Source organism: Sylvia atricapilla, chromosome 5 (genome assembly GCF_009819655.1).
Source record: "Sylvia atricapilla isolate bSylAtr1 chromosome 5, bSylAtr1.pri, whole genome shotgun sequence".
Taxonomy (NCBI): domain Eukaryota; kingdom Metazoa; phylum Chordata; class Aves; order Passeriformes; family Sylviidae; genus Sylvia; species Sylvia atricapilla.
Window position 1 is genome coordinate 64867314 of NC_089144.1, and position 18646 is coordinate 64885959.

The 18646-nt window shown below is 40.9% G+C and overlaps 2 protein-coding genes across 3 annotated transcripts in view; both read left to right on the top strand.

The window, feature by feature from the left end:
• Nucleotides 1-11865, top strand: part of GUCY2C (guanylate cyclase 2C) — a 45183-nt gene extending 33318 nt beyond the window's left edge. Inside the window, exons 19-27 of the mRNA XM_066319842.1 lie at nt 2150-2238; nt 3000-3091; nt 4610-4768; nt 6123-6315; nt 6699-6873; nt 7784-7882; nt 8638-8732; nt 9347-9423; nt 11244-11865. Of these exons, the coding sequence (XP_066175939.1) occupies nt 2150-2238; nt 3000-3091; nt 4610-4768; nt 6123-6315; nt 6699-6873; nt 7784-7882; nt 8638-8732; nt 9347-9423; nt 11244-11418 (1154 nt within the window). The 3' untranslated portion in view covers nt 11419-11865. The remainder of the gene's footprint in view (nt 1-2149; nt 2239-2999; nt 3092-4609; nt 4769-6122; nt 6316-6698; nt 6874-7783; nt 7883-8637; nt 8733-9346; nt 9424-11243) is intronic.
• Nucleotides 11866-14669: 2804 nt separating this feature from the next.
• PLBD1 (phospholipase B domain containing 1) overlaps nt 14670-18646 on the top strand; it is a 37499-nt gene continuing 33522 nt past the window's right edge. Inside the window, exon 1 of one of the 2 annotated variants that reach the window (XM_066319844.1) lies at nt 14670-14780. In XM_066319844.1, the coding sequence (XP_066175941.1) occupies nt 14702-14780 (79 nt within the window). In that variant the 5' untranslated portion in view covers nt 14670-14701. The remainder of the gene's footprint in view (nt 14781-18646) is intronic. The other variant, XM_066319843.1, reaches the window with a different exon arrangement.

The window sequence follows — 18646 nt, forward strand, 5'->3', positions numbered from 1 at the left end:
TAGCATGTGAGGTAAGAGAACAATAAATTTACTAGGCGTGAAATCCATTTGGTAAGTCTGGATCCACTGTAACTTAAAAAAATAATCTGCTTTGTAAATTTCAGCTGAAATTCTACATTTTCAATTCAGTGAGGAGATTGTTTTCTTCACAAACCCTTTTTTTCCATAAAAGCATTATTAGATGTCTAAAATATATATTGCTGGTCTAATGGCTTCTGGTATTATTCTTGACTTTTGTTTATGCAAGTTAAGTAAAAGATATTCATCAATCCATCAAATTTCTTGCAATAGAAAGGAATTAGTTTTATTACATATTGCTGAAGTGGCTCCTCATTTAAATGCCTGATTCATTCATTAGCCAGGATGAACAAGACAGTGAACCATACTTATTCAAACACTTCTGCATTTTGTTTGTGGCATCATCTAACTTTGGGAGACAGTAGCTCAAACTTGGGATGACCATTAATTTACAAATGTCCAGGAGAAAAAGAGGGGGAAAAGTACTAAATTAGAGTCAGTGGTAATGGACAAAGAAATGTCCCTGCTGTATGTTAGATTCATTTGGTTTTTATGTCATGAGATAAATTCTTTCAATGGCTAGGCTATCACAAGTTAGTCTCTGCAAATTAGAAGGCATGATACAGATATTTCAGGACAACTGATATAACTGCTTCTCCAGGCTTAAATGACAGCAGCAAAGGCTGTGTTCAGACTTTAAAAGACTTATTTAAAAAAACCCCATACCTGAGCTCAATCCACCAGTATAGAAAAATGAAGCTCTACTTTCAGTTACTCAGTGAGCCAATTTTCTCAACATGAAAATATGTGTCAGTCAACTTAATGTACAGTAACATTGCTGCTAATGAGAGGGAAGAAGTCCCATTACAGGTATACAGAACTGGATTTCTAATGTGTAGAAGTAAGTAGGTCACAGTCCTCTTCACACACATCTCTGCAAGAAGCTGCTCCCTGTCTGGTTACTCCACTCTTCTGCAGAAACACCTCATTCACTGCTCAAGACTGTGAAATCTTGCCATGTACCAATGCTCAATTCAAGTTGCCTCCTTGTTTCACTGCTTTCTGCCACTAATTGCAGTATTGCTAATAGGTGCGTGTCCAAGCGTGGAAATGCAGCACATTGCTCATGCATACATGAGCCCTACACAGACTTTCCTGCCTCCTAGCCCACAGAAGACTTCTCAACAGTTTCTCCACTCTAAAACATTTGGGAAACTCTGCTCCTTCTCTAGTGTGTAATTTCTGTACCAAAAAGTTGGAAGCTGCTGTATCATTTTGGGGTGATCATGCACATTGAGCATGTTTAGGCATCTGTAGCTGCCCTAGACTAGTGCAATTACAAACCTTCCTCATGTCATTATATGCTTCCTTTAGTAAAATTGTATCCACAAAATAATCAGACATTATTAACAAATTATCTGTTCTGATTCACAAATCGCTTTTAACTACCCTTTACTTCAGAGGTAAAAAACTACTTCTCTTTTTTAAACACCCCCCTTCCCCTGGAGTTCTTGAAGTCTGCAGGAGAAATACAAAGGAAGATGTTTTTGCTTTAGCTCTCTTACTGTGCTTAAATTGAGTTATGCAAATGCAGCCTGATTTTGATGTGTTCAGAGTCCAAATAACTTTCATAGAATGGGTTTAATGACTAGGAGTACAAATGAGTTAAAAAATGCAATGCTTTTAACCCATTTAAATTAATAGCTTAATTTTAAGGAAGGTAAGCACCTGCAGGATGATTTGAACAGCTCTAATGAGTGGTGTATGTCTCCCCACTTTTGATCAAGTTGCAACGGGCTTTTCAAATTGTTTTTTACTATAATTATACTTCATGCTAAGATGCACACTAATGATGCCCAACATTCATTTGAGAAGATGCCATAACCATGTCTACTGTGACCAATAAATACTCATGTACATTTCTATTAATGTTGCTTTCAGGGACCTTCAAGCCAACCCATTTTGGTCTTGTGCCATGTATTTAGAAACACTCCAAAGTTGAAATTCACACCAAAATGAGGGAACTGTCATCAAGACTTCTGTTTTTACAGTAACATTATAGACTGTTATACACAATAAATGTCCTCCTTATGCTTTTTTGTTTAAAACTTTGATCTTTTTTGTGTACTAGAGAAAATTTACAGAGTGGAGAGTGGCAAAGGAGCAAAGCCTTTCCGACCAGACCTGACCTTGGAAACAGTGGGAGAAAGACAGATAGAAGTAAGCTAATAATTAATGAAGCCATTTTCTGGGCAAAGGGTGGAAGTCCTGGCCAAACTAAAGCCTATGTTTAGGCTTCCTTCATGGCAAGGTGAAAGTCATGCATTTTACGCCAAATGCTCTAACTTGTGGCAAAAAATTGCATTCTATACTTCTTACCAGCAATATGAAATACGACTCATGGAAATTATTTCACTGGAAAGAAACAGACACTTACATGGTATCACTCTTCTGACCTATTTTAGATATCCTTGAGATGGGATGAATTATAGTATGGTATACCTCTCAAGTATACCTGTCTCCACTGATATAGCCCCTGTGGCTTCTTACTCAGGTGAAAATGTTTATGTTGTAGATATTCACATATTCAACAATCATCCCCATTCTTTTTGTCTGAATCACCAGTTTCAGAAAAATCTGAAACATGGGATATATAATTACCACGTGGAATTACCATGGAAATAAGCATTTACCACCATGTCAGTAACTTGTGTCTCACACCACTCTGCAAGACCAGATCCATTTACTTGCCTTTCATTTCCATATTGCAAACTCAAGTTAAGATCATGTCACTAGTCATCACAGAGTTAAGATGCCTGCAATGAGTGTTCTAACCATAGGTTCAAGACATCTAGACACTCAATTAAATACGTTGCTTGTCAAGAGTAACCAGAAATTCCCTAATGAACTAGTGGTGTTCAGCACTGCTCTCTGTCTATATTCATTACTCAGGTGGACTTGTCCTTAAATTTTTTTTGAAGGTATATACACTAGTGAAGAGCTGCTGGGAGGAAGATCCAGAGAAAAGGCCTGACTTTAAGAAAATTGAGAGTACCCTGGCTAAAATATTCAGGTGAGCAGCAGGGGCTTTGTTTTTTAAGATCCTCCACATTCCTCCTCTATTAGACAGCTTATCTTTTTAAGTGTGTAAATTGTTTGGTTATGATTCAGTCAGTGGAAAACATTGTGCCTTCACTTAGATCCTCTTTTATTCTTTGGCAGAAAAGTAGATGAGCATGTGCATATATTATGTATACATACACCTGTGTACAGTGTACTAGCTGAGTGAGGATGAGATGATCCCCATACCTCAGATTGGTACATTATGAAAGTAGCAAGCTGGATAATTAGGGATTTAAACCAATCAAGTAATTCCCTCTCTGTCTCTAGTCAAGAGTTGGATGACTCATGTCATTTAAGTTTTGGTAAATTAATGCACAAAGATGTTTGAATGATTTGAAAGTTTGGATGGTCCCAAATTAAGCTGACTAGAAATGTTGAGTTGTAACTCACAAGAACTATTAATTACCGGGCTTTGGTGGTACGAAGTTGTGGGAGAATAATAAGGGTCATAGATGGATAAACCCTGTGTGGTTACACAGGTCTTTCACCTGGACAGTGCTGCATTGTTCCTGCCAAATTTTGTTGGAATTAATTATTCCAGTGACCAAACTGTGAGCTTTTAATCACTTCTCCTGGCACAGCACTCTCCAGTTTTTAAGGCTCTCCCAATCAACAAACCCCAACAGCATCATTTTGCACTTTACATGGACAGGACAGTTGTACTATGCATAACTGAATGTATCAGCTGAATAACCTTTCTACAGCTGAGTATAGAGGCCTCCTGGTACATCTCCTAAGCCTCCATCCTACATAAGCAAAGAGGCTGCCTCTTGTCACATGCAAAATGGTGTTCTTCTCATGTGAGTATAAGATGAGGCATCCCTGATACAATATTTGTTTAAATTAAGACTGATTTAGAAGTCCTGTTGGATACAATACTAATCTGACTCTTCCAGTCAGCCTGGTCCCAATTACTTCCAGACTGCTTTGGTGAGTGCAGGCTGCCCAGACAAAAAGGGGTTAAAGTGGCTCATGTTACCACACTTCTGCTTCAAGGGGTTAGTAGGCTTAAGTCGGCAGGATTTTGTGAGTGAAATTAGTCTTAATTCTTCTGGCTGAAGTCCCCATCTAAACATTACGTGCAGTTTTCTACCTATTATTTTTTAGCTTTCTCTCAGGATCTGAGCTTCTCAGTTACTTTCTACAAATGAACGTTCCTGGGTTACCTAAGGTAATGTGGAATTGACAATATTAGCAGGATTAGGTGATAGAAGGGTGCTCTGAGAATTACCAGCTCCAACTGACAAATGTGGATTACAGACTTCTGATTCATCATAAGACCTCCAAGCAAGCAAAAGAATTATGCACTTGATGCACTTCGAGGCACTTTGCGTTCTAACTACAGGGAAGTCAAACACTAGAGAAGTGTTCTGTTGCTTTTTTGCCTCTTTTTAGCTACTTCCAAAAATGTGCTACCTGAATCTATCAGTCTTTCTTCTTGACTCCTATGGAATTCTGTTATTTGCAGTAATTTCCATGGCCAGACCAATGAAAGCTACATGGATACCCTGATCCGGCGTCTACAGCTGTACTCCCGGAACTTGGAACACCTGGTGGAAGAAAGGACAGAGCTGTACAAAGCAGAGAGGGACAGAGCAGACAGGCTTAATTTCATGTTACTTCCAAGGTAACTGGCCAGGAGGATTTTCGCTGGCATTTTATTTATATATACCTGATTCTTGCAGAGTAGGGGATGGGATTAATGTTCATGTCCTGTTTTCTTCCCATCTAATCTAATCCTGCAAGGAAAGAAAGGAGAAGCAGCTGTCCCTGAGCTCTCCCCCCTATAGAGAGAGTTTCATGCCAAGATGGTACTGGCACTCATTATCTTCCTCAACATTTCTTCATGCACAGGATCTCCCTTTCCAGCACAAGCCTCTCTTTTACTGCCTTCCAGGGAGCACAGATCTGCAGTGATCCTACATCACAGAACTTTGCTTTGCTCCAGCACCTTGCTGGTTACAAGGAGTGTCTTCAACTGAAGAGCAGGAATGGAGTCAAACTTCAGGCTGGGGTTTAGCAACGCAAGAGAGGGGCTGAGGTTGGCTGGGCCATACTGGGTTGGATGGATTCTTCAGAGTATGCTGTAGGATAACTATTTTTGACATTCTAATATTGATATTGCACACATTTGGAATAGTAAAACTATCCTGGTATGCCATTACTAGTTTCAAGGGTATTTCAGTAGTCAGGTTACTGGTTTTATGACTCATCACACAAATACACACACACTCCCACAAAAAGTGTTTAATCCAGTTCTGGGGAAAATCAGGAATGATCTGGCTGTATAGATAGTGCAAGAAGGAATTAATGTCTCCTTCCACTCTATTGTTCCTACCACACTATTACTGTTTCATTGCAGATGGAACACAGCATTGTGCAAAACCTATAATTTTCTGGGTCTCTTTCAGTTCCTCTCTTCTAATATCACCACTAGGAACAGATATTTCCCTGAATTTAGAATTGCAAGAAAAAGAAGGTCCCTCTTGAATAGACATTGATTGTCATGGCATTGAATTTTTCTTCCATAGATTACGAGACTAACATATCTCATCTGAAAACAGGATGAGTTGATGTAATTATTATAATGAAATTACTTCTGTGCTGGAAAAGAAGAAAAAATATATCTCTTCTTACTTATTTTGTGGGTAGAATACAGGTCTACATGTCAGGAACTTCAGAATTTCAGTTTTAAATTTGACTCAATATCCCTGTTTCTGACCTTAACCAAGAAGCTCAGTTGCCTGTGTCTCAGTTTCCTCATGGCTATTCACACACATGGATTTGGAAAGTCTGTAAGTACTTTGAGGTTCCTGGCTGAAAGGCATTACGGGCATCTAAAATGTGATTACAATGGCAGTTTTCAGCAAACTGTTTAACGTTTCCTACACAGAAAGCAATACTGTGATAGGGTTGCATGAAGAAATACCTTTAATAGTAAACACCAGTCATCTGTGTTCCTGCCTTCTCTATTTCCACAGGCCAGTAGTAAAGTCTTTGAAGGAGACTGGCCTGGTAGAGCCAGAGCTGTTTGAAGAAGTCACTATCTACTTCAGTGACATTGTTGGCTTCACCACGCTCTGCAAATACAGCACCCCTATGGAGGTGGTAGATATGCTTAATGATATCTACAAGAACTTTGACCACATTCTTGACCATCATGATGTTTACAAGGTGATTACCTCTGTACTTCTGTTCATTTACAAGCAGTGGACACACAAATCAAATTGCATGATGTGGATTTGGGAATCTGCCTTCTAAGCAAAGCAAAAGAGAGAAAAACAGATCAGGATTACTTCATTTAAATATGCTTTCACTATGCCTACTTATACCAAATTTCCTACAGTAGGTGGTCACACATTCATTAACTGGAATGTTTGGTATAGTTATAAACACTCATATACCCAAGTGCCAGCTACCTTAAACTAATCAATCCTGCTCTCAGGGGAAGAAATGTTTAGTCATGAACAAGAGGATCTGATAAAAGCTTTCTGCTTTTAACTAAAGATGTACTTTTCTATGTCTGGAAATAGTGAGTTCTGATTTTATTTCCATAGGTGGAGACCATTGGTGACGCTTACATGGTGGTGAGTGGTTTACCAAAGAGGAATGGCAACCGGCACGCAGTGGACATCTCCATGATGGCTCTGGACATCCTCAGCTTCATGGGATCTTTTGAGCTGAGACATCTGCCAGGGCTGCCTGTTTGGATTCGCATTGGAATTCACTCTGGTACACATTAGTGCTAGATCAACAGCCACAATGTTGTTGCCCGGTTTTGCACAGAATTAACATCCATACAAGATCTGGTAATGCAGCATACACAATTGTCCTCCTCATGAAGAATCAGGTTGAAAAAAATGTTCGTAGAAGAAGAGTAACAGAAGTAAATAAGTGACTGTTCTGCTCCTGCTGTAATGAAATAGACCATAGCCATTAATTCACAGCCTAAGTCAGTAGCTAGGACGAGCAACAGCCACTGTTCCTGGTGTGATTAAACTAGTTGTATCAAATAAGCCTTCACAGATTATTTCTCTCTGACTGAAGCTGAGATCAGTCACAGCCAGCTATGCTTACCTAGGAAAAAAAATGCAAGCCTGTATTTTGTGCTTTTGGAGGCAAAACTTTCGTTGAGTCCGTGTAGGACCCAGTGTTTTTAATTTACTAATAAAAATACTTTTTGTCAAATGCGAACTCCAGATAGCACAACAACTTTGGGAAATTCCTCAACCACCTCAACACCAGCTGCTAGGGGAGGAACACATCAGAGAAAGTGACTGAGGCACTGGGAAGCCTCTTGAGGCATAATGAAGCTTATTCTATTTTTCTCTTGCTTCCAAACCTGACAGTTAATAAATGTACTTCTTCTTTTCTGCATAGAAATTGTGCTTACATACAATTAACACTGTGCAGCTGTGTCCTTTACATGGCCCTATTGGATTATGCAAAAAGATAACAGAGCTAGGCTTGGTTTGTAGTGGGAGACCAAAAGATACTGTGGGAATAGAGGTAAAAAGTGTTGCCATTGGTGAGGAATGCTGAGTCACCTCAGGCACTACACTGCTATGCAAGAGTGAGATGTCTCCCAAATAAATCAAGTCTCTTGATTCGCCCTTTTTATCTCTCTGCATCCCATTTCTAGGTCCATGTGCAGCTGGTGTGGTTGGAATAAAAATGCCTCGTTACTGTTTGTTTGGAGATACAGTAAACACAGCCTCGCGGATGGAATCCACAGGCTTGCGTAAGGATTTAATTTTAGCTGTCATTGTTACAGGACCAAAGGCTATTGGTTAGTTTGGGACCCACGTGTCTGTTTTCAGCTGAGAACAATTTATTATCAGCTTGCAGAAGTTTTAAAGATAAAGAAGCCATATTTGTTTTGATTACAAATTATTTAATTGTCCAAAGTGACAGTGGGCACTTCACTGGGCAATGAAGAGTTGTTCCTTGTTAATACTTCTGTCCTGGTAACTGGGAGTTTGTAGGCTGGTTCACTGCCTGAATTCCCCTGGAAGATACAATATTTATATATCTGGAATTTAATTTTACTCTGTGAACCTATAGATTTTAGTTTGACCTAGAATTGTATTACAGCTTTGTTGTGTAAATATACTGACTGTGTATTTTAAATTGAAGCAATTATGTCATCAACTTCACCATTAGGGAACTGTGGCAAGAGCCAGTTTTTCCTCCTTCTGCTCAGTGTCTTCACATGAGCATTCTCTATGTAGGTCACTCACAATTACTCTTTTCCCTTTTGACATCTAACTACTACAGATACCATTGTCACCTGTATTCCAGATCAAGGGCTGTATCCCTTTCAGATCAAGCTATTCCTGCTTGGATACGCTCTGTAGTGGAGTCAGATTTTTCATACAGATTTTTCATACAGATGATAACAATTGAAGGAGCTTCTGTTATAGCACCAGTTTTCACATTTACTTAATGCATGTGAGATGTTTCCAAGATGATCTTTCATTGTGTTTTATATTTTAGCTTTAAGAATTCATGTCAACGGTTCCACAATTAATATCCTGAAAAGAACAGACTGCCAATTCCAGTACGAAGAGAGAGGAGAAACATACTTGAAGGTAACCTTTACTGTGTGCAAGCATGAACACAAAGAAGAGGAATAGTAAAAAGTATTGTATAGCTGAGAGTACCGCAGAACTTAATTAACAGCTGGGGAACAAAGATGACTGATCAATTTGCAGTCTCTAGTGATTGAAGATACTTCTATAAAGACAATGAAGGCAATGAAGAGCTCCCTAACTCACACAGTAAAGCAACATAAAGATGTGGATAAGAAATGAAACATACCATTTGGAACAGATGATTGTAGAGTGAAGTCATCTGCTGAAAGGGAAGCTGAACCTAGTGTTAATTTGTTAATGCTCCCATATCTACCAATTCATATATTTCAATCTATTGCACTTGTCTGTCCTTAGGAGTTGATGGCAGGCAGCACAGCCTACTTATCCCACAGGTTGTGTTTCAGGTCATGGAACACAGAAGTGAGTGTGCTGCTGCATCTCCCCCATTCTTCTTCTCACATCTAATTTGTAATCCCTTGCTGTTAGCATCAGTTATTGAAAAGAAGCAAACATTGCAATGTGCAATAGGGTATTAGTTAAGTAAATTAACTACAGGAAATTGCATTCTAATCACAAAACTGTGCTCTCTCTTCTTTGTCATATATATTTAGGGCAGAGGAACAGAAATTACCTACTGGTTGACGGGTACTGAGGACAAGAAATACAATCTCCCAACACCTCCTTCTGTGTAAGATGGTCTTTTTATAAGAAAAGGGAGAAATTCCCATTCTTTGTGCTTTAGCCTTTATTGTTCCTCCTTGGCACTTGTGGATTTTTTTATACCAACGAATTTGCCTTCAGTTGTTAGAGGCTTAATAATGTATGTGCCTATAAACATGTAAATATTCATTACATAGGACTCTGCGTGTGCCGAAGGTTGTCTATATAAACGTTTAGCAGGTTCTTTGCCTTGGAAAAGGTGTAAGACTTACAGGACAAGTTGCTGATGTGATAAGAGCAAGAGATGGGTAGGAAAATAAGAAACATTAATATTCCCACAAGTTTAGTCCTAGTGGCACCTGTGGGTCACACTACAGGACGAGAATAACCACAACTCAGTGTGCAGCTCTGTAATACCATGTTATGTCTGTGAGCTCTTGTGGAGGAATTTGTAAGAGGAATGAAACTTGCAGGACTTCAAACACTATTCTGCTACAACAGGTGGGCAAAGTTACTGTAGCACTGCACAGGAATACAACCTTTAAAAATTTAACAAGAGCTTACTTTCTAACATTTAGAGAAGTTATCGGTAATAAAGATATGAGGTTTATGTTCTGGAACTGAGGCATCATTTTGCATTAAAATTGAATAAAATACAGCAATTGTGGAAGTGATATTTTTTAGCAACTATGCAAAATTGAAGTCAGGATAACTTGTTGCATTTTTTTAGTATATTTTGCATATGAGTTCTTTTCTATTTCCTGCAAACTCACTAAATGTGGAAGTTCCTCACTTTCTGCTCTAAACACCTGTGTACAGTTGCTCTTCACTAAGTGGGAATTTGTTACCACCTGCTTTGAAATGACAGTGTTTCATTACAAATGGAAGCAATGATATTCCAAACTGGTGTTTGCCAGATACATGGGGATCCCTTGTCCTGAAATGCATAAGTAAATGCTACAGCTTGCATCTACTGTAACTTTTGAGCCTTACACAGTGTGTCTTTTGCACAAATAAAATTCTCTGTCTATTTATTCCCTAAGAGAAAAGAGGAGATTAAGCGGAATATGAGGGTTTTCTCAGGGCATTTGCAAAATAGAAATAATCAAAACTTTGATCTGCTACAGAATCTCATGAACTTTGTTATTTTTTAAATGGAAAGTACAAGTGATTGGGCTGAGCAGGAAATACTGTCAAGACTGCCTCATGATTCACCTCTTTTGTAAATTCAGAATTCCTTTTTTAAAATTAATATGATCTGTTGAGACTACCAGAATTATTGAATTTGCAATCCTCTGGAACTCAGAGGTACTATTAAAAGTACCTCTTGAGATGGATCACAGTGATGTTTTTGTTTTCACTTCCTCACATACAATTGCCTCTTAAAAACTGCCATATGTGGCATACTCCAGCAAAAGCCAAATACACTGAAGAATTTTCTGAAACAATGGCAACTCTATTACTGAAGGCCACTTGAAGTTGGATAGATAAAGTCCTGGTGCCAGTAACTGTGTTGAGAGCTAGAAACTATTTTGATTAGGATTGAATCTAATTTGTGTCTTCATTTTCATGCAAGTGATCACAACTTTTTAAGGTCAATAATGACACAACTCCTCAGACATCTTGTGCAAAGACACTGATGCATACTATCTGTAAAACTCGCATGAAAATCCTGACTTCAGTTCCCAAATTCAGAACTGGAATTTGGTCTTGCCCACAGTTTTTATCAGTAGTGTGTGAATGTCATTAGGAAAACATGGGAATAGAAATGTCAAAAAATCTCTGGAACCTGAGGATCACTAAAAACATGTGAATCACTGATTTTTTTACCCATCCTGTTGATTTTAGGGAGAATCAGCAGCGGTTACAAGATGATTTAGCAGAAATGATAACCAACAGTCTTCAGAAAAGGGAAAATGAAGGATCCAAGGCGCAGGAGCTTTCACGGGTAGGTAGCTGCCGATCAGGTACCCTGGAATACCTGCAGCTGGTCAGCACAGAGAAATTTACCACATATGTTTAAAACTGGATGTCTAGTGAGACTAAAAAGCTGCAGCAACTCTCTGGACAACTTCATGTGGAGGCTGGAGGCTTATAGACTATAGAAAACACCTTTTCAAGCATCCTATTTACTGTCTGACCTGCTATCAGTAAATCAAACCTCTCTTCACTGTAACATTGAAATTGTTGGATGACTTTGATAGGACACATGCAGCATGATTTGGGGTAAATGAAAGTGTTTGCACTTGAGTCTGGAAAATAGTGGGGGGTTTTGTTTTAGTTTTTTTTTTTTTTTTTTTTTTTAAACTGTGATAGCCTGTTCAATAATCCACTTCTGAAAATATTCACAGCAAAACCTTAATCTGTCATGATGTTTAGATGTTGTATCTAATTTGTAATTTTTATTTGAAGAAAGATTTGGTGTAATATATTGAAAATATAATTAAATATATCATATGTAAAACCTGGATATGTTGCTATTTTGTTTCTTCTGCTGTTTTCCTCTGTGTTTCACATGTTTTGTTTAATCAAGCTGACTTTGTTCAAGAGACAACACTTCTGTTATTTACATTGGGAGATTATTCCAGAAGTATGGTTTCTAAAGTTTATCTGAATCTCCTGGGCCTGAAAAATGAAACTGTCATTCTTGCAAAACAAGACACTTTCATAACTTTTCACCACTTCTGCTTCTGCTCCCAAAACAGAAGTGAAACAAAAATTAAGGAAATAAAATTATCTGGACTTCTTAATCTCAGAGCTTTTCAATTCAACTTTTGGATGCAGTTTTACAGTCAAGCAGGTTTTACTCAGATGACTCGTTCTTCAACTGACACCATGGCACTGGTATTAATAAACAGCTTTAAAAAGCAACAAAAGCACAGAGGCCGCATGTAAAAGAAAATCAGCATTCACGTGAAGAAATAACATCTAGTGAGTGAATAACATCTGCTTTTGCAAGGGCCTTTTGTGCCCTCTTGTCTTTCAAAGTGGCACTACTTCCACCATTGTCAAATACTGTTCAGTATTCAAACAATAAAATTGGTGCAAGATCATTATCTTATGGTTTTGAACAGCATTTTTGCTCAACTAAGCAACATAAAAAGAATTAAAACAGAGCAATGCAATTGCCTCTGTTTTTTTCTTTTTAAGAGAAGCTGTTTATTGTAAGAACACAGACACATCAAAAGAACAATGTAGATGTAAATAGACCTGAAATGCAAAGATTACTGAAAAAATTTAATAATGAGGTTCTGTAGGGTTTATACTCTTACCTAATAAACATAAATTCCTACACTCATGATACAGAAAAATAGCAGAAAATGTGTACCCACAGCTTTCACATTATATATAACCAATCTGAAACTGGCATTAATACTATACCATCCTCTGTCCGTGTCCTAATGGAAACATTCATGGGGATGAGGATAGGAAAAAACCCCAAACCCCTCACGTGCCGAAACTGGTTTATATTAAAAAGAGTATGAGTACAATAAAAATATAAAGTCTGCTATTACCTACCTTATGGTGCCAATCGACAATCTTTGTGTCTGGGTTCTTGGGTGTGAGTGCTGCGCTACTGGGCACCGCTGGGCAATTTTGGTTGCTGAAGCTGAAACACTCAGCAAGTGTAGCTGCAATGTAGTGACAAATGCAGGACTCATCAGGCCAGAAGATGACCACTATGATTACCCCAAGCAGAGCTGTTCTGATCTTTGAAGTGATACAAGTGTCCTAACTTCTCTTTTTAAAGGAGAGTTTTAAGGGTTCCATCCTTGATGCCCCTGAGATACAAATTATTTTAGAGCACATGTCTGCTGACATTGAGACAATTACTTTAAACAATGCTTCGTTTTCAGCAGCCCTTGTCTTTCCAGTGTTCTTCAGATAATAAATTTTGTAAAGAGAAATAGTTACCTTAGCAATGAGTTGATGGACCCATCTTCTGGTATATTTCTTTTCCACAGGGTTTTGTACCTGCACGCATCTGTTACTTACACATCAAAATAAAATCAACTTTGACTACTCTTTCAAAAAAATCCTGGTTTCTGGTTTGAATGTCTGTTTTTTCCTTCTCTCTAAATGAACAGTAGCCCAGAACAAAGCAGTGATAGGAATGGAAGGATCCCTGCAGCCTGGAGATACAGTGCTCTTACCCTGGGCTTGAGGCCAAGGCTTTCTGCTTGGCGTGAACTGGTTGGCATGTGACCTTGTTACATGAGGCTATTACAGGCACCGGTATCAAATTCAAACTGTCTCAAACAATTACTGAAACATAAAGTCCAAATGATGGCCCTTTCAGGATAACGGCAGAATATCCAACACTGGGTGAGACAAAACCGCAGTGCCTCGAAGTTGCCTGAATCACGGCTGCAAAGGAAAACCCCACGGAAAGCTGTCTCTACCTGTAAACCCAAGGAAAAGTTCTGTCCCTCATTTCTTCTGCCGGGACACGCAGAGCAGTTGCTGTTCCCGACAGGGCTGAAAGCTGCCCTGCCCGTGATGGAAAACGCACAGCTTGGCAAGGCATCGCCCGACTCCTCCTGTGTCTTTTCGGAGGCGTTTCTCGGTAAACCTTCGCCCCTTTTAGGTTAATCACCCCGGGGAAGCCCAGGGGCCCCACAGGCACCTGCCTGCGGATCCACCTTCACTGCTCTGAGGGGCCAGCCCTCGGCCGGGAGTGATTCCCACACCTCGGCCAGGAGTGATTCCCACACCTCGGCCAGCCCTCGGCCGGGAGTGATTCCCACACCTCGGCCAGGGCTCGGCCAGGAGTGATTCCCACACCTCGGCCAGGAGTGATTCCCACACGTCAGCCAGGCCTCGGCCAGGAGTGATTCCCACACCTCAGCCAGCCCTCGGCCAGGAGTGATTCCCACACCTCGGCCAGGAGTGATTCCCACACGTCAGCCAGGCCTCGGCCAGGAGTGATTCCCACACCTCGGCCAGCCCTCGGCCAGGAGTGATTCCCACACCTCGGCCAGGAGTGATTCCCACACGTCAGCCAAACCTCGGCCAGGAGTGATTCCCACACCTCAGCCAGGAGTGATTCCCACACCTCGGCCAGGCCTCGGCGTCTCCAAACCCGTAAGGGGACAGGAAAAATGCCGTGGCTCCCGGGACACATCCCGGCCACCGGCGCGGGTACCAACCGTCCCCGGCAGGGCCACCTCCAGCACTACGGGTGGCGGCGGCCGGGGCGGGCACCGGAGGAGGCGGGGGCAGCGGGGAGACCTGCCCTGAGCCAAGGAACTTCTTAAAGCCCCGCCGCCTCCCGGCTCTCGGAGGAGGCGTGGGGGAGCGGCGGCATGGCCCGGGCGAGCGGCGGTGTGGGCCACTGCTGCTGGGCGCTCGTCCTCCTGTGGGCGGCGGCGGGCGGCCGCGCAGGTGAGGCGAGCGGGGGCGCGGGGCACGGCCGGCCACAGCCCCCTCGCCGTGGCGGGCCGCACGGAGGGAGGCAGCGGGTCTGCCCCGCCAGTGTCCCCAGCCCCGGGAGGGGTATCCCGGCCGGGGCTCGGCTGAAGCGGAGGCAGCGTGGCTGTCCCGGGGTGGGGAGAAGGGGCCACACGCCGCCTGTGGCAGCCGGGGGCGCGGTGCGAGGCCGCCGGGCCCTGCTCCCCACGGCGGGACCCCGCGGGCGGCCCCCTGAGGGCTGCCTCGGGGGTGTTCGTACCGGCGCCTTCTAACATCCTCCCAGCTCCCAGAAGGGGCGCGGGGAACCAAACTGAGGATCCGACAGGTGGGAAATTGCCTAAAGCTCCCAGCCGAGCTTGTTTTCCGTGCCGTGTGCCGGCACGGGAATCGTTCGGAGTGAAGACTTCGTTGTGGTGCTGTAGCCTACAGCGTGCTGCGACTTGTGAGCAGAGTTTTAGTGCTGCCTTGTGGGTGTCGGTCGCGGTGTGTGCTTTAGATCTCATACGGAATCCCAGAATGGTTTGAGTTGGAAGAGACCTGAAGGATCATCTTGTTCCAACCACGCTGCCTCGGCCGGGGACACATTATCTCGCTCTTGTGCTGCTTTCAATAAATTCTGAAGGTTTTAAGGGCTGCATTTGATGCTTAGCTTCAAGGAGTTTTCCAGTTAATGTATTAAGTACCACAAACCAAGGAGAAATTCACGTAACAGTTGTTTCAATGTCTGCAAAATTTTATGAGCGTATCCTTTTGTGGGCAGTCCTGTCTCATCTCGCAGACATACTTTAAAAACTTTACCTGGACTGGCAAAAACTTCAGTTGGGAGGATGAAAGGAAGGGTCAGCTGTGAATTATCTAGAGGAAATGAAAGGAAGTTCACGGTGTGAGGTAGTTTCACCTAATGCCCAACTGATTTCTAGCATCTTAATTGAATTACTGGTAGAAAACTACAAAGGGGCAAGCAGCTTTTAGGCTGTTTAATAGAGTAAATGGTTTTCAACATTGTGAATTGTGCAGATTCTGTTGTTGTGGGGTTTTTTTAATTGGCTCATTGTTCTTTAGCATTCTGAATGCCTTGAAGATGATTCATCATGCACTTTGGAAAATGTTTCCAGAGAATGTTCTTTAATATGACATAAATTGAGGTGCTCTGAGATTAGTGAAGCTACTTGTCGAATAGTTATTTTTGTTTCCTCTGGGTGACCTATACTAGGTACCTATAACTGTTTTGGCAAATTTGCTGCATCAGCTAGGCTTTACTACTAAGTACCCTTTTGAACATGAAAACCATACAAGACTGAAACTCTTAATTGATAGGTGACATTTGAATATTGCTTTTCACTGATGCAAGCACAAATCAGGGGATTAGGCTTCAAATAATGTTGGAAGCAAATTGAAAAATTACTCTAGACCTGAAATGCATGAGGAAATAAGATGAATTAAGGCCAGTAGAATAGAAAACACAAATAGCTTATGTTTAGGCAGGTCAAGAAAGCACATACTCCTTTATTTGAAAATTACTGGGCTTTGTGTTAATTTCTTGTGTGGTTTAAGCTAGTCTCTAAAGAAGCACTGAAATACTCTTGTTTTGTTATAGTTTCCAATCATAATCATATATTGAAATCTCCCTTGTTCTTTAGAGTTATACAGCCTTTTAAAAATAATTAAAAGGATGCATCTAAAAAAAAAACAAACACATGGATAGGCAGGATCAGAGGAGTGCCACAAAGATGATCAGAGGGATGGAGCACCTCTCCTACAAAGACAGACTGAGGGGGCTGGGCTTGTTCAGCCCGGAGAAGAGAAGGCTCTGGAGACACCTCACTGCAGCCTTCTAGTACCTGGAGGGGGATTATAAAAAGGAGGGAGATGGACTTTTTATATGGGCATGTGGTGACAGGACAACGGACAGTGGTTTTAGACTGAAGGAGAGCAGATTGAGATACAGGAAGAAACTCTTTTCTGTGAGGTGGTGAGGCACTGGCATAGGTTGCCCAAGTAAGTCATGGATGTCTCATCCCTGGAAATGTTCAAGGCCAGGTTGGATGGGGCCCTGAGCAACCTGGACTAGTGAAAGGTGACCCTGCCTATTGCAGCGAGGTTGGAACTATTTTTAAGGTTGCTTCCAACCCTTAACATTCTATGAGTCTGTAAAATTTCTAATGGAAAAATAGGTCAAGCTCTTTCAAATTGAAAAATTGACCAGAAACACCCTTATTTTGGTTGACTTGAAATCTATAAATGCTATACTGTGATAATATAATCTTTACTACTGAATATTAGTTGTAGGGGAGGGTATAGTGAAGTCAAATGTGCAATTTTGTTCTAGTTTTTTTATTTGTATTTTGAAGTGATACAAAACTAGTTTTCAGTGAAACAGGACAGTGATATCTTCTCTATGTAGCAGAAAGTTTATAGGCAGAATCTTTGAAGAACACCTCTACAAAAAATAGCTTCACATTTGGGAAGCCACGGACAAAAAATAGTAGTTAAATTAGTAAAATTAGTAGTTTAGGAAATCAGTCGTTTTCATATTAGTAGGAGATACTCACAGTTGTTAATTTAGCTTCTTACATATGAACTAACCAGTGTTCCATTGCTTGTGAGTTGGCTTGTTTGAGAGACTAAGGAAAAATATGAATACTATTTCTCACCCACAGACCTTGTAGTTCTTTCATCTGCAAGGAAAAGAGTTCTACTCATTTCTGTAATTATAAAGTTCAGTAACCTAACTTGATACATATATGTTTTGAAAACAACTTAGAGCTGGGAAAGCATAAGGAAAAGCAGCTGTTGCATATTGCCAAATAAAATTTACTGGCATCCTTGAGGCATGTCAGGTGTTATTTTTGTAGCTCTAATTTATTTAATAAATGTTAGTAATAGTATGCTTGTTAGATTATCTTGGGCCATCTCCTTACTGCTTTTCTTTAATTTTTCTTCTCTGTCAATTCTGTACTTTTATTGCAAATTACTGCCATTCCTTCTTGTACTCTTCAGCATCTGCTTTCCTCATGTTTCATCTCGTGTCAGTCCTCTGTCTTAGTATTTCCTTTAATTGCTTGTTTCATATTCTAATGCACATGTATGTATTTCTACTCTCTCGCTGCCACCAATTAAAAGACAATGTCCAGTTTTAACATAACTTTTGAAATGCCTGTACTGAGCCCAAAAGGCAGAGAACAGATTTGGTTCTTCCTATTCCTGGCTGAAATATGTTCCTTTTTCCATTACTTAGGGAATAATTTGGATAAAAAGCAGATGTTTCTCACTTGCTGTAGAAATTCCAGCACTCTCCCAGCTATAGTCCCTGTTTCTGGATCTCTCTTTGGCAGAATGATTGTTGTATCTTTAAAAGCAGGCAGCTTGAAGGAGGGTTCCTCCCAGTATCTACTGTCTGCAGAAAGGATGAGAAACTCTTTTTTTTCTTTTTTTCTTTTGTTCTGTCACTGCACATCTCTCTCCCACCCCACTGGTGTTGTGGTGCAACTCTGCATTGCTGATGCTGTGTGTTGCCTCGAGTTTGCCTGCTTTTCACTGTTTGCATTTTGTTCTCACGCAGCTTCAAGTAAACTATGTATGTTTTTAAAAAATTATCTTTCGTTTACATTCTTCTCTTCTGGGAGGAGAAATATGATTGATGGTGATGTTCACCAGCGAGGTTGAAGAAGTGGCTACCTGTGTAGCCAATCTTGGCCTGCTTGTAAAACTGTATATATGGAGTCAAAAAAATAAAGTAGAGAGCTTTCCTGCTTCACCTCCTGCTGCCTGCTTCATCCTTTTGTGTCGCTAACAGTGACAGCTGTGCAGTTCTCCTGGCTGGCTCATGGAGAGGAAGG